Source organism: Pomacea canaliculata, linkage group LG9, assembly GCF_003073045.1.
Source record: "Pomacea canaliculata isolate SZHN2017 linkage group LG9, ASM307304v1, whole genome shotgun sequence".
NCBI classification, from domain to species: Eukaryota; Metazoa; Mollusca; class Gastropoda; order Architaenioglossa; family Ampullariidae; genus Pomacea; species Pomacea canaliculata.
In genome coordinates this window covers 8,360,484-8,385,596 of record NC_037598.1, presented here as the reverse complement: position 1 = coordinate 8,385,596, position 25,113 = coordinate 8,360,484, and the positions used below count along the sequence as shown (strand labels likewise).

The window sequence follows — 25,113 nt, the reverse complement described above, 5'->3', positions numbered from 1 at the left end:
GTCTTTCCTTGTCAATCTATAGCCTCCTCCGAAGTGAATGCATTTCTCTTATTTTATTGGTCTATAACAAGCACGGGGCAGTGGGGCGAGTGGGTCGGGAGGTCACCACGTTAACTTTGAACCCGTGAACATGTCTTCCATCGGTACTCTGAAGGTAATGTGTGAAACGGCACGGTGTTTTCTGCTGTCCGTCACGTTTGCTAAAAAGCTTCGGCGAGTTTATTTTGTGTCTCCATGTAAATGTCGAATGACCAACTGGAATAGTTTTTCAGTCTCTCATTTTATTATCTTCGCACCTTCAAATAATCCAAGGCCTTTGCCCTTAGTATGATGATTGGTCTAAACTTAGCTACTTAGTGAAGGATTTAAATAATAATAAACTAACATAGTACAGAATCACGCACTTGATACAGAAGTAGGTTAATGTGTAGTACACGAAAGAACAGAAAGATGGGCAACGATGAGAATGAAGTACAAATGACAGAAAACAGAGGAAACAATAAAGACAAAGAATAAGCTAAACAGAGGGATATCGGAAGGACAAACAAATCGAAATATATAAAAGGACAGAGAGAGACGTGTTAGTGGTAGGCATTGTTTAGGAGCAGTGCTGATGAAAAAAAATGTGTCAAAGCACGTTTATGAGACCTAATGGTGAGTAAGTGGCAGATCCGAAACTTTTCATTGAAAGGGGAGGTGAATTCCATAGCCAATTGTCAGTAAGCATATGTTGTTATTTTGGTGCCAAGGGTAGACAGCATGCACCTGATCAAACGAAGAGTCAACGATTCTGGTGTGGATGTAGGGGAAGGCATTGATTTGGGGCAATACATCAGCATTGTCATTAGCATAAAAATGATGCTGTATACAAAATTACAGCAGTGAATTTTTGGGGGATTATTTCATTCCTGAAACTGCTGACATATGATCTGAGCTTAATCAGATGCTATCCACTTTAGAATTCCCAAACCATGAAACAATAGTTGACCGTTTCTTTACCTCATCCTCAGCAAATGTCCCCAAATAGATATAAAACTGTTTAACTTCAGTCTAAACCAAGTAGTATTTCAACCCACTAAGAGAGGTTTTGTATTTGTGCGTATTCTTTCATACATGCATGTGTATTTTCAGGGACTTGTTGGCCTTGTTACTGGTGCAGCATCAGGTTTGGGACGAGCCACAGCAGAGAGATTTGTTCAGCAAGGTGCCAGGGTAGTTCTCTGTGACTTGCCTTCATCCAGTGGAGCAGATGTTGCCAAAGGACTAGGTGATGCATGCGTCTTTGCACCAACAGATGTAAGATGATACCATTCACTTCTACAGAGTATAACGAAATTAGGCTACCTCTCAAGCACCACGATGAACTTTGATATTTCTGGAACTTTGACTGCCAAGCCTAATTTAAAATGATGCAAAAAGAAAATAAAAACAGAATCCCTGGCACACATCTCCATACCCAACTCCTTTTTGTTCAGGTGGATCAAACCCAATACCTCTGCTCAATTACCTTAATGTTTACTACCCGAGTAAAGTATTTTTATGTACTTTTAATTTTTTTTACTTTTTTTTATTTATTTTTTTTTGGCACTATGCAAAGATAACTATTTCAGAAGAGTAAATTTTACCTTCTATTGGAGTGGCAATAAACTACGCTAAACATTTACAATTTCTTTTTATTTATCTTAAATGTAAGTTAATATGCCTTGTAGCTGTGTGCAAAAGTTGCTTTGTTGAAATTTAATTAAACAAAGTACCTGTTGCCCTTTGATAAAAGGTTACATCAGAGGCAGATGTTAAGAAGGCGCTAGAAATTGCCAAGGAAAAATTTGGACGCCTGGATGTTGCTGTCAACTGTGCTGGTATTGGTGTTGCCTTCAAGGTGTACAATTTCAACAAAGAAAGACCACATTCATTAGAAGAATTTAGTCGTGTGATTCAGGTAACTTTTTTTAAGGTGTTTCCTCCCTTTTTTTTTTTTATTGTAACATCAGAAATATTTTCTTCATAACTCTCTCTACATGGCTTCTCTGATTTTGAAAATAGTAGCTTGAAGCTCACTCATTAAAGAATGTCACTTAGTTTGCTATCAGGGCTTTTTTCAGCATCACTTTGCATCTTCAAAATTATCAAAGTAATGAAGACAATTTAGCATCTGTGGACAGCAATGTCCATAGTAAATGGCAATAAAATTTAGGAATTTATGTAATATTCTGCAGACAATTAAATGAACTTTAGTCTTTTTATGCTAAAAATATTTAAGAGACATAAAGCAAATTTTCTTCTTTGTGACCTTAATGTTAATCATTTAGCAGACTACAATAACAATAATTATTCATAATGAAGTTAAAAACATTTTAATTAATTAACTTTTTTATATCATAAATGTTTATTCATTTTTCTTTAGTTCGGTATACAAGTTTACTTTGGCGTTACATTTCATTTGATCAGCAAGTTTTTATAACACGTCCCTAAGCAAAGCACAGTACCATAATGCCCGTCCCTGCATAACAAGAGGTAACACATATGGGCTTCTTTGTTTGGTGTGTGTACATTGTGTGTGCAGGAGAAAAGGTGACCAGGTTTAAACTTTTTAAATTATTTGCTGTAGCCATGAGCTATCCTTACTTTTATTTTTGGTGCAAAACCAAAGGCTGAAACATCACACTTTTTGTTATGCTTATTTAGGTGAATACCATCGGAACATTTAATGTGATACGATTGGCTGTAGGACTGATTGGGAAGAATAGCCCCACAGCTGATGGACAGCGGGGTGTTGTCATCAATACAGCCAGTGTGGCAGCATTTGATGGCCAGATGGGCCAGGCAGCTTATTCAGCCAGCAAGGAGCCATTGTTGGAATGACGCTGCCACTTGCTCGAGATCTTGCAAGCCAGGGAATTCGAGTTTGCACAATAGCTCCAGGTGTGTTCCTATTTATTCAAGTACCTTCCAAGACAGCAAGGTTTTTAGTTCCAGCCTGATGAGAAAATGCGTAGGGGGCAGTGAAGGGAATCCAGCCTCAGTCTATATAGATATATTTCTCATATTAAAGTGGACACAAATGGTCTCAGGGGCCGACTATATGCTTTTGGTAAGATGTAACTAAAAGGTATAGGTAATGAAAGCATTTTTTCATACTGGAAAACATTTTTCAGATTGGCTTAAAATGGTCGTATTTCTTAATGCTTGATTTGAGAAGATCCTTATCCATGTGAGGTGTATTAAGTTCACAGTGTTTGATAGTTTTTTGGGGGTTTTGTTTTTGATAGTTCCTGTACTACATTCATTAGAATTATTGTTAACACCTTTCACTTTGCTGTGCAGGTCTTTTTGACACACCACTGCTTGCTAGCCTTCCAGAGAAGGTTCGGTTATTTCTGGCAAGTACGATACCTTTCCCAAGTCGCCTCGGCAATCCTGGTGAATATGCTCACTTGGTACAAACTATTGTTGAGAATCCACTGTTGAATGGTGAAGTGATTCGGCTAGATGGAGCCCTACGAATGATGCCATAGCATTTAAAAATGTTTCCGACGGAGACAATTAGAGGACAGTTTTATTGGAATAATAAAAGAATGTGCTAACATTGTCATGGAGTATGCTTGTGCAGATGTTCATTTGGGGCAAGTAAACTATTGAGTTTTTTAAATTTTCTGATTGATATTTGTAAAAATCTGAGACATTAAGAATGTCACTTGGAAATTGGAAGCCTTACAAAAAATTAACTCACTTTTGTCTAATGTTAATTTTACATAATGAAGGAATGAAATTTTGATATTTTTGCTTTTTGTGTTTGTTCTTGAAAGACTATTTTATTCTTGTCTAAACTGTAGACTTGGTGAAGTAAAACTGACAAAGAAACATTTTGCTCATACTCCTGTTCTTTCAGTGACTGTACAAGACTGGAATTTTATTTAGCTATATCTCGATGCATTGCTTTAGACCAAACCTTTAATGTATTTGAAAGCATATGTCGATGTTGATAAAAGCGTTAACATTTTTGTAAATTGATTTTTACTTCATAAATATACATTACGACTCATGTACTAGCCAATGTGTGCACATGGTTATGCAATAAAAGAAAGCATAAAAGGAAATGATTTCTTTTAAACTGCTTGTGCAAGTGATTTTTGTTAAATAGGTCAATTGACGTTTCACAGACCATTGTCAAAATTGGTGGCATTGGGATAGAGATATACAAATCACATATTTCGGGAACATGGGAAGAATTAGCCAAGTAACATACACATGCATTTCATTATGGGAATCTTCCCATTACTTCCCATTACAATCATAAACATTATTCTGTGAAGACACAAGTCTTCGCCGATATTGATTGTGCATTGTTAAGGTTATTTAAACTCTGGGATTTAACCCTTTTTTCTATGACATCTCCCTTGAGGACATAGCTCTTCAGTGGTTTACCTCGGTAAACCTTTTCAAGTTAGAGATCTGAATGGAAAAGGTGGAAAAAGGATGTAAGTGTAAAAAAAAGTCCTGATCATTCTGTTAGTGACAAGTAGACATGAGAAGATTGAATATAGTAAGGTTGAAAGTTGCTAGGATATGGTGGTGTTCAAGACCAATCTATAATCCATAAGATGCACCTCGTATACTTAAATATTTGTGCTGAATATTTCAATGCATGTAGAAAAGGAATCTTGACACAGAGAAAGTATCAGTAAGTTAGCCTCTATGAATTGTTACTCAAATGATGCTGGATTACCAAACCAAGAAAACAAACCCCAACTCAACATGGCTAAAAGTGTATTCCAGATTTTATCAAAGTTCATTTACCATCACAAAAGAATAAAAAGACTATCTAGAAAAACATCTTTCTTTCAAAGATCACAGACTTTATAAAACCACAAAGTTCATGAAGTAATAAGTGCAGGAAGACTGACCAATCCCTGGCACAGCTGTGAAGGAAGATGTAATTGAGAGAATTTACAGCCACCAATGGCTAAGACTTCAAAAACTGATTTTGTAATTTAAAAATATAATATCAAATTATTTATGGATATTTCTTCTTTTAAGATATGCCATAAGATTTTGCAGACTGTGATCAGTATTGGCCATTTATCAGTAAGGTTTACAGCATGTTCTTTTCTGTAGTATGTATGGGATGGAGGCTGTCATCTGTAAAATTTATATTTACTATAAGCAAAACTGAAATATACACTAATTAATATCTTGCTTAAAGTATGACATATTTGTATTAGGCAGATTATTTTATTACACTGTCAAAAGTAATTATATTGAATAGAGGACCTCAAGAAGGTTTGCCTCTGGTACACACTTTACTGCAGAATCATGTACTTCATCGTATAAAGGTACAATAAAGTGCCTCTCCCTTTAAGGCCCACCAGAACATTTATGGACAAGCTGCGTCTGATTTCAAATGCAAGGGAGAGAATATTTCTCTTAAATTTTTGAGACAATCCCAAAGCTTGCAGGAGTATGGTATCACAAGTTTTGAAGAAACGGTTGCAGGGTAGAATGGGTTTGATATCCAAAGTCACCACAAAAGCTAAACCAAAGAACACTCATGAACGACGTGGAGCTATTAACGAAGCATTTCACACTCCTCTCGTCTGCTGACGTGGTTGATTTTGTTAATACACTGTTAAAAGAACTCCAGCTTTTAGTTTGGGGAGAGGAGGAGGGTTGTGTGTATGTTTAAAGTCCACACTATGCCCTTTTTTTCACTCACTTTTACTGTCCTTCAAAAAGCAAGTCTTCGTTTACCCAAAATTCAAACCCATGCCCACACTTGGATGCAAACTAGTTGTCTTTGTCATCGTGGCCTTGAAACCGGCCTCAAAGTCAGTGTAGTTTCACAAGTGGTACTCAGACACGTACACACAAACGTGAGTGATGTGTCGGGAAATGACAATGTTTCCTGTGAAGTCTCTGTTGATGAGCAGCAGCGTCATGTTGTACTCGACTGGACCAAACACTGGCTTTAAAAGGCGCAGAGTGCTGTTCGATCAAAAGTGTTAAATTATCACAACACATATTTAACGTTAAAGCTAATATTAACACGTCTTAACTCGTACATAAATGACTAGGAGTGGGGTAAGTGGACAGGTGTGAGGAAGGTATACAACTGAGGTATGACGGGTATATGAACACAACTCTTTCAAAGGTAGCCATAAAAATAAACACTTCAAAGGCTTACATGATACTATAAATAACACTAACAGTTCGTCAATTCGTTCTATTATTTACTCATACATACTTAGTTTGATCGTTTTTCTTTCTTTTGTTTGGTCTGTCTTTCATTTACTCACTGTTTATTTATTAATTCTTAATTACCTTGATCACCTCTCACCCTAGTGTCAAACAGCCTCCCTTCGTTGCCGGCTATGAAAGACAGAAATAAGTTTGGGAAGATGGAGTAGCCAACGGTCTTGATGTTGAGAAGAATCATTGGTGACGCCAGGAACTCGATGGTGGGGAGGTCCAGAAAGTGCCAAGAAACCGTCTTCGTTTTGTTCTCCTGGCACACCAAGTCATCTTCCGCACACTCCATGCGGCCGCACACGACTCCGTCTTCCTCGGCCACCAACTCCCTGTCAGATGAGCGGGCAACAACACACATGACGAGATCTCGATTGCTTAACACCCTCCCACTCCCTTCTCTCTCCCTTCCCTCCAACCGAGACCAAAGGTAGCACGCAGCGGAAGTGGAAACTTATCCATCATAATTCTTCAGTCGGCTGCCTTTTCTTTATTCGCGCACGGAAGGTTTATTTTCTCACTTCTTGGGCACATATTGTCGAATTGATGGTGGTTAATTTTTGTTTCGTGGAAAAATTACAGTATGCGTAAAGGCCGTCTTTAAATGGGCAAATATGATCGAACGTTTGGCAAAGCTGCGTGTGAACGTCACAGGTAACCAAGGTTTTGGGGTCAAAAGTTCGAGACTATAGACTTTGATTAAGGCGCTAAGTTTTTAACTTGTTTGCCAATACAATGGCACATCGGAAGCTTGACGCTAAGGCCATTAGCCCAGGTTAAGAACGGCCTTGAGGTTAAGATAACATTTAAGGTGGTGGTTACGATGCGTTTTGACTAAAACAATTGCTAAATGTCTACCATCATGCAACTATAATGATAATGCACTATCCTTGGGGGTTAATAGTTGCTAACAGACGTCTGGCCTTGGTAAAGCTAGCTGCTTTCTCTTCTCGACCTGTTCTCAGAAAAGTGCCTCCTAAAGTTTTAGTGTCGTTATGATTTTATTTTCATTCCCATGCTTACACCCTCCACCGAGCTGCCATCTCCACAGTATCAGAAATAGGAACTGAAGCCACGCTCACAGATGATGTTATGCCTCTACCTCCTATTCCACGATTTTGACATGTTACATCGCTATGAAAGGGCGTTATGGGAGGGAAAAGTTCTTGTTAGCTCTTTAAGTAAGGAATCAGAGGACTGCTACTTACAATAAGAACGTCCAAGGCTGTACTACCATGCATGCACGTGTGCGCGTGCGGGTCAAGGGGATCCCTTTTTGAGCGCTAACAGAAATGAGACTCGAATCATGCGAACGTTTTGCCACCAAAGATCACCACAGTGCCTCGTGCACACTGAGGCAGACGCACATGCACCTAAAGCAAACACATCTTTCAAAATCTGTGTACACTCGGCTTGAGCCGTGTGAGCTTTTATTTTACAAATTTAGGTTCCTTTTCAATGAGGTATAGTCAAACTTTAGCACTGCTTATTTATAAAGTTTTCGTCATATTGGGAGACAGGAGTCTTCTGAAGTCAGTCAAGTTTATGAGACCAAGAAGTCCCTGAGATATTATGGAAATCTTCAAATATTAATCCAAAAAAATGGTGTTGCTATTCCTTAAGTCCTACTTGTTAAATACATTGTTGCATCTTCTTGCAAGAAATAATAATTATAATAACATCTCTTCCTATCTCCATTCCTGAGCCACATACAATGGATACAAAGCATCTAGCGTTTACAAGATCTCAATAAAGTGAAAATTGTAAAAGCTCAGAGATAGCTTTTTCGCGGTTTGTGGGTAGTAAATAGCAGAGTAGTTTTAATCAAAAGTCGATATTTTTTGTACTGAGACAAGACTGTGAAATAATTTTAAGTACAACAATAGAGGCTGTTCTTACTAATGTTCTTTGAGTTGAGAAATACGAGAACACAGAGAGTCAAAACATTTTTGTTTGTTTTTTTTAAATGGTCCCAGCAGCGACAGACTATTGTCCATTGATGAAAATAATACAAATCATGAGCTTGCTCTCGCTGCTTTACAGCCGCAACCAGCACACCCGGTGCCAGCCGGAACCGGAAATAACCTAAACCCCATCGTCCGTGACGTAGAGGAAAATGCGCGACTCGGCCACTCCCTCGTAACCGGAATAGAAGCTGGTGATGTTCATGTCCAGGCGCAACTCAATGTCCTGCGGACCGTCTACACGCGAGATCAGGCTGACCACTGCCTGGTCGCGACTTTCCTCCAAGGCAAAATGGCGGACATCGGCGGGCAGCACCCCAGCCCGCAGGGGACGCGCGGATAGCAGATGCAGTTGCCAGGCGTAGTTCTTGTCAGGGTCGCGCGCCCCGGTCATGGAGAACAGTGGCGCCGGCACGATAACGTTGGAAGGGAAGGTCAGGAAGTTGTACGACTGCGACAGCAGTCCCCGCCGACACTCCAGACAGTCTGTGTCCACCCGCTTACATCGAATGCTGCAGTGAAAGAGGAGCAGGGGGTGTGCCCGCAGCACGATGCAGCACGCCGCGCCAATGAGCGCGAGATGATGATGACGTTGTAAGGCGGGTGCGTGGGAAAGGGAAACAAAAACAGAGGCAAGAAGCAAATATTGGAGGTTAGAGCCACGACATCAACATGCTGTAAGCGTACATTTACAAAACTTTTTCAGCTTTCGTACAGTGTGACCCAAAAAGAACACTTTCAATTCCTTCTTAACCAAGTATAATGTGAATAGAAGAAAAGACTGAAAATTTCAAGGATTACCCAAGGTTTGTTAGTCAGTTTCTGTTTGAGGAAGTCCATTACCCTTTAGTTTGTATTGACAGTTATTTACCATTTTATTTATGCATTTACTTATGTATTTCTCTACTAGTTAAGCACCAGCCCGCGAGAAGAAAACAAAATTGTAATAATTTCTTTACAATTTCAGCTGATGAATACATAGTATACAGTGAGGAATGTTTTCAGTGCTCTTTGAGTCACCCTGTAGATGCAGAATCGTTAATGTTTTTTAATTAGTTCAGCTGTTAATGAATTCAGCTAAAGCTATAGCAAACTAATGAACATTTAATAAAGGATTGTAATAAGCATGCATTCAAGACTCACCAAATTCGTGTAAAAACAGTTTACAGTTTCTAACACTATTCAGGTTATTACTCAGGTTATTAGATATTCTTGCAAATTTCAGTCGTGCTAAAGACATAATTCAACATTTTTAAAAAGATGTAATGCATATTATGTTTCAACTTTTGTTGAAAGGCTGTTAACCGAGTTAAGATTAGAATTTCGACAATGTTTGTCACAACTCTGAAACATTCAATACGAAAGTCACTTCATCAAAAGAACGGTCAACAACGAATGATAAAGACAGTGCAGTCACAGAAAAAAAGCGCAGGTGTGACGTGCTCTCACCTGTTCTGGCGACCTGTTGCTGTGGTCTTCGCGAAGCCATCTGGGCAGCGCACGACCGGACACTTGTAGTGGCCTCGTGTGTTGATGCATATGCTGTCTTGGTGAGGGCAGAAAGCTGTCCGCTCGGCACACTCGTCGATGTCTTCATCGAACATACGGACCAATCGTCACACTCAATTTCTTTCGAATTATAATCAAACGAAATATTCTGTGCTAAACTCATTCACATGCTACGCCCCTTTCTAAGCCAATACAGCTTTAAAACAAAATGTGCTTCTTACAGTGTGGCACGAAATTTCATATAAGCTGAAATACAAATTGATTTTAAAAGTATGACCAGTTCTAAATAATTACTATGCTCTTTATCTTTCGATTTATCACTTCTACCATTTATCTATTTACATTATATATAAATATGTACACCTGTTTTTAGTGCAAAGATTGTATGTAAATAATTTAGGGCGACATTTTGTTCTCCTTCCAAGATAAAGTTCATCCCTCTGCAATCCTTCTTCAAGCCTACAGTTACCTACCTTGACAGGATCGTCCGTCATTTAAGAGCTGCCAACCCTCAGGACATTCGCAGCGGTAAGATCCAGGTGTGTTGATACACCCACCTCCACACACCCCACCCCTCCCTCCAGTTCCCCGAAACTGGGTACATTCGTCAATGTCTGAAATAAACATTGAAGCTGAGATGAGAGCAATCTTTGCATCAATCAATATTTGTTGCAGCTTGCAACTTTTCATTTTGTGTGGTTAATACAACGTTATTTGGATTTATAAGCTCGTGGAAATAGACACGGCCATATTTAGAGTCAAATCTTCAGAGATCACAGACTATACCTACTACGATAAAATTGTCTTGCAGCACACAGCTGTTATCCTAAAAACACAGGATGTATGAATTTATTATTGTAATTATTGTTACTTTTGCCCTTTTGGTAGAATTTTAAATGATAGGGTTTTCAACAAGTTATATAGTTTCCTTTTATTTTAACAACGTAATGTAGAAGCGAAACCGTATACTCGTCCTCTATTCAAAGTACAGTACGATCCCAACAGCGCGAAATACGTTCAAAACTGGCACAGTTCTCACTCGATGTCCACAGACCCATGCCACGCACCTAAATGGAACTGGAGTGATTATTGAAAAAAAAAGTTTCTGGAATTGCTTCTTGAAAACAGTTTTAAGTTTTAGAAAGATGTGCAACCAGCCTTAATGACTATCTGTACTTACCTTCACACGAACGTTTATCTTCACGGAGCTGGTAACCTTGGTTACAGGTGCAGAAATATGTGCCCTGTACATTTTTGCATTTATGTTGGCAGATATTGTCCGTGAGACATTCGTCGATATCTAAGACGAAGAAAGCATCACACAATCAAAACATTACTAGTCTATAAGTTCCTCTAAATCAGGTCTGACGACATGGACAACTCAGATTTATGACTTTAAAAAGCAACTTTGCCAGTTTCACTTTCTGAAAAAGATATAACTACCTGGCAGCGTTGTCTAAGTTCCCCATGTGGCAAGGCAGCGTGTACTTGTTAACTATGGTTACCTTGCACTTAGGAGGACGATAAATAAAACCGTAGTAGCTTACCTAAGCACCCTCCGCTCTCATCCGACACAAGGCCATCTTTGCATTCGCATTTGTACGAGCCAATCGTGTTGATGCAGGTTGAGGTCGTGGGACAGATGGCGGCACCATACGAACACTCGTTCACGTCTGCGACAAGTTAAAAGTGTCGGAAGTGGGTCGTTGATCAAATGCAGTATACCGTAGGGTCATATACTGGCAATGAAATCTTCTAAAGGTTTTGGTTTATGTCTGAACTGAGCACCTCGTGGGGTTTTTTTTTGTTTCTTTTGTTTTTTATTTTGCGCACGAACGAACTCACTCTCACACACACACACCACAAAAGCACACCAGCACGAACGCACATAAGTAAAACAAAAATTATACAGGCAAACAGGGAGAGAAAGAGTGAGCGAGAAGGATAAAAAAGAGAGAAAGGGAGGAGGAAAAAAAGGTGAGCAAGAGAAAGAGAGAGTGAAAGTGTGACTGAGATCTTTGCTGTGAAAATAAATCTTTAAACTCTGAACCCACCGACGCATCTGCCGCTGGCATCATGGCGGAAGCCGCGAGGGCACTGACAGAAATAGCTGCCCTGTCGGTTGACGCATTCCTGGTCAGCACTGCATCGATGTGTTCCTGAGGTACACTCGTTGATGTCTGTGCTCGAAAGGCAGACAAAGATATGGATGAACACGCATAATATTTACAGCCTATACACACTCGCTAGAAAAAGACCTTCTAGGAAACTTGCATTTGCTTTGTGGGTTCTCAACGAAAAGTTTCTAGGTTTTAAAAACAAGGGTGCAAGATTTAAAGGTGACGGATCAAAAGATCGACATATCGAGCGATTTCTATTGATCCACCTCCTTGAAATCTTCGCCGTAGACACGTTTGCAGAGAACTGACTACACACCCTGGCAGCCATTGTTGGTGGTGGGCTCATAGCCTCGCGGACAGTTGACCAGATTCCGACAGTGGTAGGAGCCGACGGTGTTAACACAGCGCTGATGTTGCAGGCACCTGTGGGAAGACTCCGCACACTCGTCTATATCTGTAGCACAGGAGTTAGCGTTGATACGATGATACGAAACAGCCAATAATAATAATAATAAGCAATAACAGTAGTTAATGTAGTAGTAGTATACTATATATGTTGCTATATCTCTTTATGTTTCTGTTTGAAGCCTGTACAAGAAAGAAAAGAGTAAGTTATATCAAATACTTTGAAGTAATGGATTAATTGAGAAGAAAATCTGTAGCGACGAACAGTCTCTCGCACTTAGGATTTCTGCTTTGTTTACTATTAGTGTCCACAGATTCCAGTCCTCTTGGTGACCCAGCGTCACCTATTGTATTATTGCATCATCTCGACCATTTCAGTATCTGAAACTGTCAAAAGCCCCACGATCTCTCTCAGACCTACCAACACAGTTGCCCGCCCTGTTGGGTCTCAAGCCTGCCTGACAGTGTATCCTCCGGCACTCCCCCGACGCAGAGTCGAAGCGATAGCCCGCTGGACACTCCTTTGGTTGACAACGGAACGACCCCTCGATGTTCTGACAGATGAAGCCTTCAGCACAGTTGTGGGTCCCGAGAACACACTCGTCGTTGTCTAGATGGTGAAAGAGTAAATGTAAACGATAATACTAATGTTTTGGCGAATAATGGGGTAGAAATGAAAAGGTTCATCTAGAAGATCTGACAATAATCCTGATCAAATGGTTACTAAAGGTAACAATTAAAAAATCCAAGGCTATAAGTCTATAAGTTCACCAAATAATAGTACAATCCCCAAAAATGTACCATAGTTTTTGTGTAAAAAGTCCAGAATGTTCCGATGTCATACAACTTTGTGCAATACACTCGCTAAGAATGGAATATCTTTCGACAAATACCCATGTTTTGAAACGTTCCCTTCCAATAAATTTTAGAGAAGGAACTATAATAAAAAAATGAAACAAGACATAATTATTTTCTTTAATCATGATTCTGACCTTAAAAAACGTAATAATTTGTATTCCAATAATCTTATTAACAAACTGTAATAAAAGTGAAATGACATTATATGGGTTTTTAAACATAAAAACACGTTTACTTTTAATGGAATTACACAATCATCTTGAATAATACTCAAACATTCCTACACTTTGTGGGAACGAGGGGAAAAGATCATTACCAACGCAAGCTTGTGTCTGATCGTCCAGCGTGTAGCCAGTTCCACAATGATGGATGCGGCGACAAGTAAAGCTACCCACAGTATTTTCGCATCGCTCTCCCTCTTTGCAGTCATCCAGGCCCAGGCCGCACTCATTGATGTCTGCAACCACCGAGGTAAGCAGTGGAAGCGATTATAGGATGGCAATAATGACTTTATGTGCGTAAGATAATTAGAATTACACTCACTATGTATTCATATGAGTATCTCATTAAAGATTGATCAAGATTTGCAGTAGGCCCATATTTCGTAACCAAAATTTCGTAATTTTCTTTCATTATTGTTCCATATTATACGAAGCTTGAAACAAAATGATTAGAGTGCACAAATTTAACTATAACTTTTTTTAATATCTAGAAGTTAAAATAATGCTTTCTCTACTTTGCCATGCTAGCAAATGTCAGTAAACAAAATGCACTATATTCATGATTCAAACACCACAATCCAGAGGAAGCGATCGAGTTATCCCCCTTGGAAGGATTTTTTTTCTTCATTTCCTTGTTTAGCACAACATAGCCCCGAAAGAGACTACTAACCTGGACCATCCATGCACTTGGTCTATATTTGTATCTATATGTATATTTATATCTATGCCGTATCTATGTCAGTGCCTATCTACATCTATGTCTATGTACTAAATGCATAACAGACCAGTAGAAAATTTTCCAAATGAATTTAGCACGTGATGCTTGGGTAAGATCACGTGCTTCCAATGCATTTCGAGCCGCAGCAGTTTTTAATCAAGCCACTGACTAAGGTAAATGAGTTAAAATTGTGAATTGAGAATCCAGTGGACACAGACCTAACCCCTCAGAACGGACAGCAGACGTGAAACTTTCTACTGGTCCATTGCAACTATATTTCACAATAGTACATTAGGTGTGCATATTATAATGAAGGCAGCATTATCATAGGTTAGGAGCTGCACACTCGTCAAGCAGCATATCAAGTAGTTTCCAGCTCATCGCAACGATCGGCACATCCAACAGAAGCTGGTTTGAGAAAACCCCAGCATCGATACAGTAATCTTTTTAGTCTACCACAACATCCATGCAACAACATAAAGCAGCTTTAATTCCACAAGTTCGATATAATAGGATAAAACTGAATCCAGCTCAACACAACATCGATACAATAGGTTAAAGAAGCTTATCACAACGTCGATATAACAGGTAAAGAAGCCTTGAGTTTAACACATCATCATTGCAACAGCTTAAATCAGCTTGCAGCTAAACACAACATCGATACAGCAGGTTAAAGCTGCCTCTAACTAAACACAACACCGATACAACAGCCCAAAGCAGCATCTGGCTCAAACAACATCGACACAATAGCGTGAAGCAGGTTGGAGCCTATTACAACATAGCTACCTCAGCCTGTAGCACCTCCAAGAAAAGGAAGAGCAAGCCGGTACCTTCACAAGACCGGGAGGCTCTGTTGTATGTGTAGCCTTCATCGCAGCTGCATGTGAATGACCCGTTGAGATTGACACAGTATTGAAATGCACCATAACAGGTGTGCTCCTCCACTGTACACTCATCGATGTCTTGAACAGACAGTTAAGCGTGGCCTGTATCTGTTAGTGCCTTTCATGATCACCGTACTCATCGTCATGTCTTAGGACATCTCTAGGATCACATTAGTTCATGAACAATGTGTTTTTGTTATCTTTTGCTTCCGTCTGCGGCTATTTCAAGGTTGCTTTAGAAAAGCATAAAATTTGTTTGTTGTTTTATTGGGGACTTTGTCAATTAGTGTTTGGATGTTGTCAGTGTACTCTAATGACAAATAATTCTGGCTAAAAATCTTTACAAAGTCTGCATTGATTCTGGAAACCACCACCTCCTTAAAAATCCCTTTCTAAACTGCATTTCTTTTTGTTGCTTATAACATTTCAGTGGCGCAGGAAGATGCTCTGTTTTCTGGGAGGCAAACTTCATGCTGACAGTGAACGACGTTCACATTTTTGCCTCCTCAGTCTCTGTTGTTTTTTTTTTTTTTAAAGGGTGGTTCCCCACCCCATCCCAACCCCGGTTATTAATCAACACTAGTTGGTGAATGAAAGAATTGGTTCTGTAATTTTTATTTCTGGTTTTCATTTCTCACTTAGCAACGTACATTCGTCTCACCCTTTTCAGAAATGTTCACTGTCGCCAGTGAGCGTTTTTACCTTCACACTTGCGGGTCACGCTGTTGAAGGCGAAGCCTGACAAACAGGTGTTGTCTTCTTCGCATTGTCCTGTCGTTGGGTTTCGCGAGCTTCCTTGCGGACAGTCATTTGCGAGACAGGAGTAGCTTCCTCTTGTATTGACGCACTGTTGGTTGGGGGCACAGCGGTACGTGCCTTCAGCACATTCATCAATATCTGAAAAATAAAATAGAGTGCAGGATATGTCAATGACCGTCAATTCTTCGAAATCTGAAACCAATTGTTCGGTCGAGATGTTGACGCTCGGTAATACCTAATGCGTGTATCACAATAAATAATTAGTACATCCAGGAGGTTAGCACTCTGAAAATGAGATCGAGTAAACTCTTCGGCATCTAGGACTGAGAATATTTCCAGACAGTTAATAATCTTTATTGCTAAAGAGGGTCACTTTAGGGTGCGAACTCTTACATCTAAAACGCTCAGCTAATTCACTCAATAACATTCATCAATATAAAAAGGTGTATAGAGGCAGCAGCAACCGTTCGATGATGACTTTTTAAAATCCAGTACTCTTTTCTGTCTGCTTGCATGCTCAAAATTTCTTGTTCACATTATCACGACGCTTTCTCGACATACTTCCTAGTATTTACACGTCTACATTCTAAGATATTTGCGATGTCACCTGCTACCCTAACTTCTCACAAAAAGCTTACCGTCACACGTCTGGCCATCGGCCTTCAGGCGGTACCCGCTGTAACATCTACACTCCGCGCCGCTGGCGGTTGTCACGCATCGTTGGTCACAAGGGTTGTTGTGGATACAGTTAATTTCGTCTGTCAGAAAATGCTCATTATATTAAATATTGCACATTTAGAGGATTGATTGGTTGATTGGGTGACTTGGTATTTTTTTGTAGCTATGTAATTATTTGTGTGTGTGAAAGAGTGAGGGAAAAACAGAAAGGGAGGAGAGAGAATGAGTTTAGACGCATTCAAAAGACTAGATGATCATAACAGTAAACAACTGCTTGCCTTCCTTTAAAAAAAAAACTTTTAAGGCAAAACGTAGTATAAGAGCAGCACTTCCATCTTCTTTATCTTTTTTCTGCTCTTTCATTTTTACTTCTTCCTCTTCATCATCTTTTTCTGTTCTTTTCTCATATCGCATCATTTCTATTTGCTACCTGCCGCAAAGGCTTTTCGAGAATTCAGTAGCTTCAATACCCAACAGCCATTTAAAGCCTAGGTGACGGGTATGGATGCAAGTGTCGACATAATATTGGAATGTGCCATTGAATAAACTCACGAAGCTTTTTGGGGCACGCGCATGTGCGCTTTGTAAAGAAACCGATCTTTAACTGACGACAGAAGAAAGCACAAGTGTTTAACCAAAAAGCAAACAAACAAAGAAACAAAAAAAGCATGACAGACATAATGATCAGATTTTTTCCTTCCATTCGTTCGCCTGTTTGTTAGTACTGTACATGAAATCATGCATAGTTAGCGTTAGCCCTGCATGCATGGTTAGCGATTTAAACAGTTGCCTGGCTGGCGGTTTATGATTTTTCATATAAATATCTGCATAGTTTGGATTTTTTCCCCGACTGTGTAGGGATTTTTGTGCAAGCATTCAGATAAACGTTTTTTCCAAACCCCTTCCGCTAAGGCACCGAAATTTTCTCTATCAGCTCAACGAAGTTGCGTACACACCGGAAACATCCACCTTCTGGCACGTGCGCTGGTCTTGTCCCAACGAGAACCCAGGAGGGCAGTCACAGATGAACCCGTCAGGTTTGTCAATGCACAGATGCGAGCAAATGAGGCCTGGAAACTGGCTACATTCGTCAATATCGGAGTTGCTCGAGTTCCCGGATGTCTGACCCCCCGTCTCACCTCCTCCAGGGTTTGAAGGGGAGATTCGTTTACCTGGCGAGGAAATGAGTTGTTCATTCTGGTTACATAAAAAAAAAAAAAGACTGTGCTTTCATCAACCTCTAGCTCGCTTGCTCACGCCTGCACCTGTGCACCGATGCACATGCCCGCCTTTCAAAATATATCCACTGACAAAGCCAGCATAACCATTAATATTCACCGCTTTCTAATATCAATTTTTATTTTGTTTTATTGCAGACCGTTTTCAAAACTGCAGCTTAACAATTAAAATCAATACGTACGACACAACTGCGTGACTGTGGGACATTTTTTTACCTTGGGAGAGATAAGAACATGAAATCTATCTGTCCATGTTTATCCCATTAAATGTAAGATGTGTAAGCGACAGAAACTGTTGTTACTGGAGGTTTCTTTGGGTTTTTATTTATTTATTGAAGTCTCTTATATTACAGACGTCCGTTTCGCCCATGCGAACAAACTATTTGAACTATTTCCTGGCACGTGTGCAAAAGCAAGGCCGGTGGAGAAGGGGTTGAAGGAATTGGGGTGGCCGGGGTGGGGGACGTCACGGCAGTATTTACAGAAACTACACGAAAACCGAATGAAAGCAAACTCTAAACATACGCTTCGCGGAAACAGGCTAAGACAACCCGGGGCTTTTTACAGACAGGAAGTTCAGGCGAGGAAGCCAGAGCAAAATGCGACAAAGAAATGCACCAACAGTTGGGTACATTGTGGGTGGAGAGACGTGGTGTGGGTACAGATGAAATGGGTGTGTGTGGGTTGGGGGGAATTTTTCGTGCGCCAGTCCTCTGTGTAGGAAATACTTGTGGACAGGAAACTTGGGCGAGACTGAAGTGAAACTAAAGAACTGTCTCCTTTAGAAACTAACAGATAAAAATATTCTCTTAAGTAGAGAAGGATAAAAGCTAGAGAACTGTCTTCTTCAGTGTCAATATGGCCTTTCGGAACCCAGCGTATGGCAAAATTAAAATGAGCAGGACTCTGCGACAAGACGAAGACCAGAGTACATCATCTAAGTACTGCAGATGCACAGATAAATAATGTCAAATGTCCTGTACAATTTTTTTTTATATTCCAAAACAGAGCCTCTAACCCTTCGGTCGTACTTTTGGACACAAGGAATGCTACCGAAATTCTTGGTGATGTAATATTAGTGAGAGGATTATCTTGTAAACCACAGCGTGGTTGAGCACTATCGTTTGTCCGATACGGATAACATTTTGCAGGGATATTCCTTTTGTCTGTCCTTGGTTCGAGTATTTTGCTCTAAATTAAAAAAAAAAAATCCACTACACAAGGAAATATTGACACAACATCATTTTCAGGCTATCTCTGTGCGTGAGTGGGTGAGTGAATGATAGCTGACATCACCGCAATATTTGTCTCCCTTTCGCTAGAAATGGTCGCCGGGGTCCTCTCTATAGCTGCTCTTTGACTGATATGAGCCTTGAGAGCCTGTCAGACGAAAGGACATCATCCTGGCAACGCTAAATAGTTTTGTTAGTTCACAACAACTACTACAGTCAAATGTTACACAGAGAACGCCACCACAAGAGAGTCGAGTTCCGCACCAAAGCTTTGGGTCAGAAAACAAGGCACACTTCTCTCATCCACTAAATAACTAAAAATTGTTGGTGGTTTTTTTTTTTTTTTTTTTTACAAAAAGGATATTATTTCTACAGAAGAAGCAAGTCTTATAGTCTACATTACGTGCAAGTAACGCAACAACAAATGAAAAAATTAAAAGTACGAACGGATGCAATTACAATTTAGGTACACTAACATGCAATATGAAAATTTTCCGATGGTTCTGTATTCGCCAGAGTCGCAAAATCAACATTTGTACCAACTAAATTTATTACAGCAAACAACAACCACTCAAGGATTTGTTAAATACACTACAACAAATGTGTTGTTTTTCACTTATCTGGCAGCTGGGTCGAATACTTTAACAGAGGGTGAACAATAATAAATGGATTCTCAAAACTAAAACATAATGAACACAACATGAATGCCTCATACCCGGTGTTGTAGCGTTGTCGCTGCGCCTACCCGTGCAGCACTCTGAGAACGTGGCGTCACAAGGTTCGCCAAGGCCCGGCACCTCGCACGATGATCTCCTCCTCCTGGCATCTGCCCCCATCTGACAGCAGTGGCAGCATTCCTGCACACGGACTTCTCATTAAGATGGCCACATTCCAAATCCTGTACTGTTGAGGGCAGAAACAGTGGGGTGATAATTTTCAATAAATATCACTTTAACTTGAGAACTACTTCCGTTCCACGTAAATTAATCAGGGTTTTTTGTTTGTTTTGTTTGTATACATATATTTGTACTGTGTTCTATTAACACGATCTTTCACCTCACATATTATCCTATAAAGTGGAATCGAAATCTGGCGGGTGGCCATATGATTAAATGTATAGTAGATAAATTATAATAATGTTAATGGCATCACAAATTGTTTTATTTAGTATATAATGACTACAATACTTAATTGTAATATGAAATATATAACGCATAATGTGTGCGTGTGTGTGAAGATTAAAAAAAAAACTGCACAAGTGGAGAGTGCACAGGTGGTAAACTCTGACCCGGAACTGCTCCGCGCCGGGGTCAGAGTCCCTGACCGCGCACAGCTGCTGGTCCAGCGCCGTCTGTTTGCCGAACTCGCACATTTCCTGTTGCATGTGCTTCAGACAGCACACCTCCAACACCAGCAAGCAGGCGCTCTGTGACTCTGGCGCAATGCCAGGCACAGGGCCTGGAAAACCTGTGCAGCGAGAGCTGGTGTTGGACCACTGCACACCCAGCATGCAACACTGGTCAATCATTCCTGGCTGGAAGAATCGTCGATCGGTCTGACCTGAGATTTCAACACAAAGTAAAATTCCAAATATACAGAAAATTGCTAATGAACGCATACATTTTTTATAAAAATCGCAATAGATTAGCTAATAAGAGAAAGAAAGAGAGAATAAATGGATGAGGCTGGTCTCCTTCCATTAAAATACTACAAATAGGAAAGTTTGCTTTCCGTTTTTATAGTATATTTATAATGCTGTTTTATATTGTAGACACAGATCTCAATCCACGAATAGCTAAAAATGACATAAAACGATGAAAAAAAAAACCCCTAAGAGTTCCCAGCTGTACCTGGTGATAATTTGTAACTCATAAAGGTGGAATAAAATTCATGTAACTCATAAAGGTGGAATAAAATTCTTATTCCAAAACGAATGTTCGCTATTAAATATGACGAGAAAACTTCCTGTCGTATTTATTTAGAATGAACGCGCTGAAACCTGACGAACACACACAGTAGATGGGCCAAGACATTATCGAGAACAACTACTGCAGATGAAACCAAATTGCCACCAGAAAAATGTGTTTCCTCTGTTGCTTCTTTGAGTTCTTACTGACCATTGGTTGCGTCGTGTGCCTACCCACCGACATTAATCATATATACCATTCGCCTTGCCTATCGAACCAGACAAAAAGAGCCATGAGAGGTTTCTGCACATATTTTAAAATAATATTCCGCCTCTGTCTAAACTTTAATGGCGCTATTCATTTATCTACCTTTTCTCTCTTCTTGTTTCCATCCTCTGTATGTTTTTAACTGCTTTTAACATAGCAATGAAGGTCAAGTCAATGTGAGCAAGAGTTTCATTAAAAGCGGTTCTTTGTGCGTGGTGCTTCAAAACAGCCTTTGCAAGAAATGTAAGAACTCCCTCCCTACCCCATCCCCCACCCATCCCACCAAAAAAATCGGTGATCTGACTTACGAGTGCTTTTAAATAACAGAAGCGCGTGACATGACCTTATCATGGCCATCTATGAACCACAAAGTGATGCCTTCCTGGCAGCATGACCAGTTCCTTTAAAACCCTTCACCCCTAGCTTTCCCCTTAACCTCTCTGATCGAGTGCCAAGATGTGCATCAACCCCATGCTCGTTACACTTATTCACACAGCTTTTCATAAATATTCTAAACACTGGTATACAGGAGCCTCCTGTGACAGCTATCTTCTTTCATAAAGAGTTCCATACAATGTAGATGTTTTAACAAACTGCGTACAAAAATTTCAAGTATTCACGAGAAAATAATGTATGTACGTTTATTATTTATTTTTGTACATTTATTTCACCCTTTCTTCTTATGAGTAGTATATTTTAGGGCGAGGTCTAAGCAGACCGTTTTCCTCATTATATAATTCTTGTCAAAAAAGTGTTATTACAATTATCATTGTCACTATTATCGGTGTCATCTCTCTCTATCTCTCGGCCTGTCACATGCACAGTCACTCATCATTTTTCGTTCGCTGGGTCGAGCTTCCGTGTGAAATAATCAAACCCCTCATAGAGTTCTAAATCGACATCATTCATGTCCTCCTAATCAACATCAGCTAGTGGAGGAAACAGCCAGCCACCCACCTGCAGCAAGTCCCATCATTTCAGCTGCGAAGCATCCCACAGCAAACAGGGCAAGCCCGTACGACAGCGGCTTCATCGTGAAAGTGTAGTCCTCGTGTTTTCTTCTCCGGCGCAGTCACTCCAACGTACCGCGGACCCCCCGGTTCGCAAGTCCAATACCTCGTGCTCTGTACTTCGAATGTCTTCTGGTTCTCCGATGCCACGGCGCCCAGGATCAGGAGTGGCTTGGTATTTCCCACCGCCGATATCTGAAAAAGGCGTACAAACAACTAAGTGGGGAAGTGGTTATGAAGGCTAAAGAAATATGAACGGCGTTAAGAATCCAAACCAAAGGCCTAACACTGATATTTATGTTTGCACAAAGAAAAAATAACTAGCATCTGTTAGCGGTGCAGCAGGCAGGGTGTGATGCTTGGATGCCAGAACAAAATCAGATGCAGAGATTACACCTACATTACACTGTTAATACGTTCAGCTGCGGTAGGCACCTGCTTCTACATTCCTTTCTGCTTATACAAACTATCAGATGAGACAGATATTATTAGTAAGCTAGTAGGCAGGCAAGAAGCCAGTGGGACGAACATACAGACAGATAAAACCTGCAATCTACGATTGAACCCTATGGCATTCAGATTTGTATATACGCGGGATAATCTCAGATCGCTGGAGGACGGGACGTTCCCCTGATACCATTTGGGTATTTGGATATCACATCAGGCCGAAGCAAGAAGCGTCACATCCAGACTCTCTTTGCTCAGCTTTGAAAGAACGGGGCGTAGTCGCCAAGAAGGGTATTCATCATATACAAGCTCCCGGTGTCAAAAGAACCAACCAAACGTCCTAAAAATGCTAATGACATAGACAGGGATGCACGAAAATTATAAATATTTCTGGGTTAGAGGAGTAGATGTCTTTTGGTCTATTGCCCCAGTCCAAGCTCGTTTTCGGAAAAAAGTTCGAAAGACTCGTAACATACACTTTTAGCGGCAGCTCGCACATAAAAGATGAGTTTCCCGAGCTCTGTCACCCAAAAACCCCTCATAATTATTTTTAAAAAATACTTGAGTTCTTACAGACATATCTATTGGTTACATTTATATTAATAAATAAGTATGCTTATTCGCTCGTATAGTCATTCGAACGCTTTTATTTGTCAAGGCTTTTTTGTGTGTGTTTCGCTTTAGTTGATATTCCAACGGCGTTTAATGAGGCATCCCTTTCACGTTTTGTGCTTACAATATCCCTTAATATTTACTATCTCGGATTGGTACTTGTTTGACCATAGAATTGCAGAGCATTAAACAAAAATAGACCTCGATCCATGCTACGGATACTAGGGGTTAGAGTTCAGACAAGTCACCAGTGTCATGACTGGGTCAACTAGCTGTAATTTTGAGGACGCCCGTTGGAAAGCCAAGCGAAATACTTATCGGTTTTGTCCCGTGAACCAAGAGGCAGACATCTGGTAGAATTGTTTAATATAGTTCATACCATGGAAAGCAGATTTTGGTTTTTGTTTGTTCAGATTAAATAGAAATCCCACTTTGTCTTAGAGACAGACAGTCGCAAGAAACAGTACGCCCTTCGTAAAAAAATTCCACAGCATTTCATTTATAGATTTACAAAGAATGTGGGCGTTATGCACTGACAGTGTCAAAACTCGCCCGAAAGACGAGCATACACTACAGACCGAACATACATGCATTTCAAATGAGTTATCGTTGACGAAACAGAGAAAGCAAGTTTTAACAATGATAAAAAAACTTGATGCTGCAAACATTGTAAGCTGTCTTCAATTTTTCTAAAACGAAAACAATACAGAAACTCAAGATAAAAACTGAGTACCTTTTTCCTGTGATGTTTTGGTGGTGAAATCGCCACGTGCACTGACGTGACATTCACGATGACCCGCACGCCTCTGTCGTCGAAAGAACGTTGAGACGCGGAGAGGGCAACAGCAACGTTCCGTACTGACAGTCTGCGACAAGGAAACACGTGACACGGAAACTCGTGGTGCCGGTCCTTCCACTTTCACTGCCAGCACGCGTGTGGCACGGTCTGTGCCCTAGACCCAGCACGCGTGCTAGTCGATCAGCTCTCGCCCAAGTGCCTCAAGAGCCAATTAAACTGTCATGATGTAAGTGGCATGTCGACGTTTGTTCTATTGTACGGACAACTTTCGTCTTCTCTTTCTCTGGGGCGCATGGAGAGGGGGTTATGTATGCTGCTTGTCTTTCTTCTTTCACTCTCTCGCACTCTCACTCACGTGTTTGTAAAAAGAAAAATGATATACTTTTTTTTTTTTTACTCCATGCACGCTTAGTTCCTTAAGTTTAGTAAAGCGAATAATTACTCTCCCCAACCCCACCCTATATTTGTGTGCGAGATGATAATGATAGGTGGCAAGGGGAGACTAATTGTTCTGCTGTATTATCTCTGAGAGAGATACACAACGAATGTGCACAGAGAACAAATTTCTTACGTGTGTGTGTGTGATGATGATTCTGGTTCGTGGGATACTGCTTATTCTCAATAAATCATTCCCTCTGCCACCAGAGATTGTTTCGAGTACTCGATGTGCTTATTTCTCTTTATACTACAGACTGGTTAGCTTGTGGACTCGGGCTAAAGTTTGCACCTATGTCCATTTGTTAATTCGAATGTGCAGCATATAACTGCTAGCGAGTGCTTCACATATTTTCTGAAAAGCGCCTCTTCAATTGTCAGATAGCCAGTCCGTCACTGGTACTGTAGTATCTGTATAGGGGCCTAATGAACGGAAAGATGTTGACTCTTGGTGAATGACCTGTAGTTGCACTTCCGACAAAGGGCGTTGTTCAGTGCGCGTGTCTAGAACGGATGATGTACAGCAATAAGTGCAGTCGACACCTCAAGACACGAATTTCTGTTTCTTTCCAGGGGCAGCTGGGGAAACATGTAAAACATACAAAAATATTGATAGATTTTGGCAGCTAGCGGGCATATTGCCATGTGATAATATTGTTTTGCGGGTGCTTGCGTGTCTGCAAGAAAATTTTTGCGCTAGAGGAATTTTTCAAAATTAATAAACCGTAATTCATGTGCGCGCTGAATCAGTTGAAGTTCGCATGTGTACTTCACACACACACACATACACACACACGTGTGTGTATA

At 40.3% G+C, this 25,113-nt stretch overlaps 2 protein-coding genes across 4 annotated transcripts; one reads left to right on the top strand and one right to left on the bottom strand.

Moving 5' to 3' along the window:
- The first annotated feature begins 22 nt into the window (after positions 1–22).
- LOC112572112 (3-hydroxyacyl-CoA dehydrogenase type-2-like) lies at positions 23–4,097 on the top strand. The gene is given in 6 exon segments (XM_025251645.1): positions 23–154; positions 1,132–1,296; positions 1,775–1,939; positions 2,686–2,842; positions 2,845–2,922; positions 3,325–4,097. Coding segments are annotated over 6 exon segments (780 nt in total). The 5' UTR covers positions 23–130; the 3' UTR covers positions 3,516–4,097.
- A 3,535-nt stretch (positions 4,098–7,632) lies between these two features.
- LOC112572776 (fibulin-1-like) lies at positions 7,633–24,026 on the bottom strand. 3 transcript variants are annotated; one of them, XM_025252646.1, is made up of 17 exons: positions 23,806–24,024; positions 21,961–22,208; positions 20,118–20,389; positions 19,545–19,686; positions 17,316–17,531; positions 16,320–16,439; positions 15,625–15,819; positions 14,869–15,000; positions 13,416–13,556; positions 12,663–12,851; positions 12,153–12,290; positions 11,771–11,896; positions 11,264–11,389; positions 10,897–11,016; positions 10,190–10,330; positions 9,657–9,798; positions 7,633–8,719 (listed from the first exon to the last, which is right to left on the bottom strand). In XM_025252646.1, the coding sequence occupies exons 2-17, from the start codon at positions 22,034–22,036 to the stop codon at positions 8,329–8,331; spliced, it is 2,667 nt and encodes an 888-aa protein (XP_025108431.1). In that variant the 5' UTR covers positions 22,037–22,208; positions 23,806–24,024; the 3' UTR covers positions 7,633–8,328. The 3 variants fall into 3 exon arrangements, with proteins under 3 accessions (XP_025108431.1, XP_025108433.1, XP_025108432.1); XM_025252648.1 differs by lacking the exon at positions 17,316–17,531 and having other exon boundaries at positions 23,806–24,026; XM_025252647.1 differs by lacking the exon at positions 14,869–15,000 and having other exon boundaries at positions 23,806–24,021.
- Between the last annotated feature and the right edge of the window lie 1,087 nt (positions 24,027–25,113).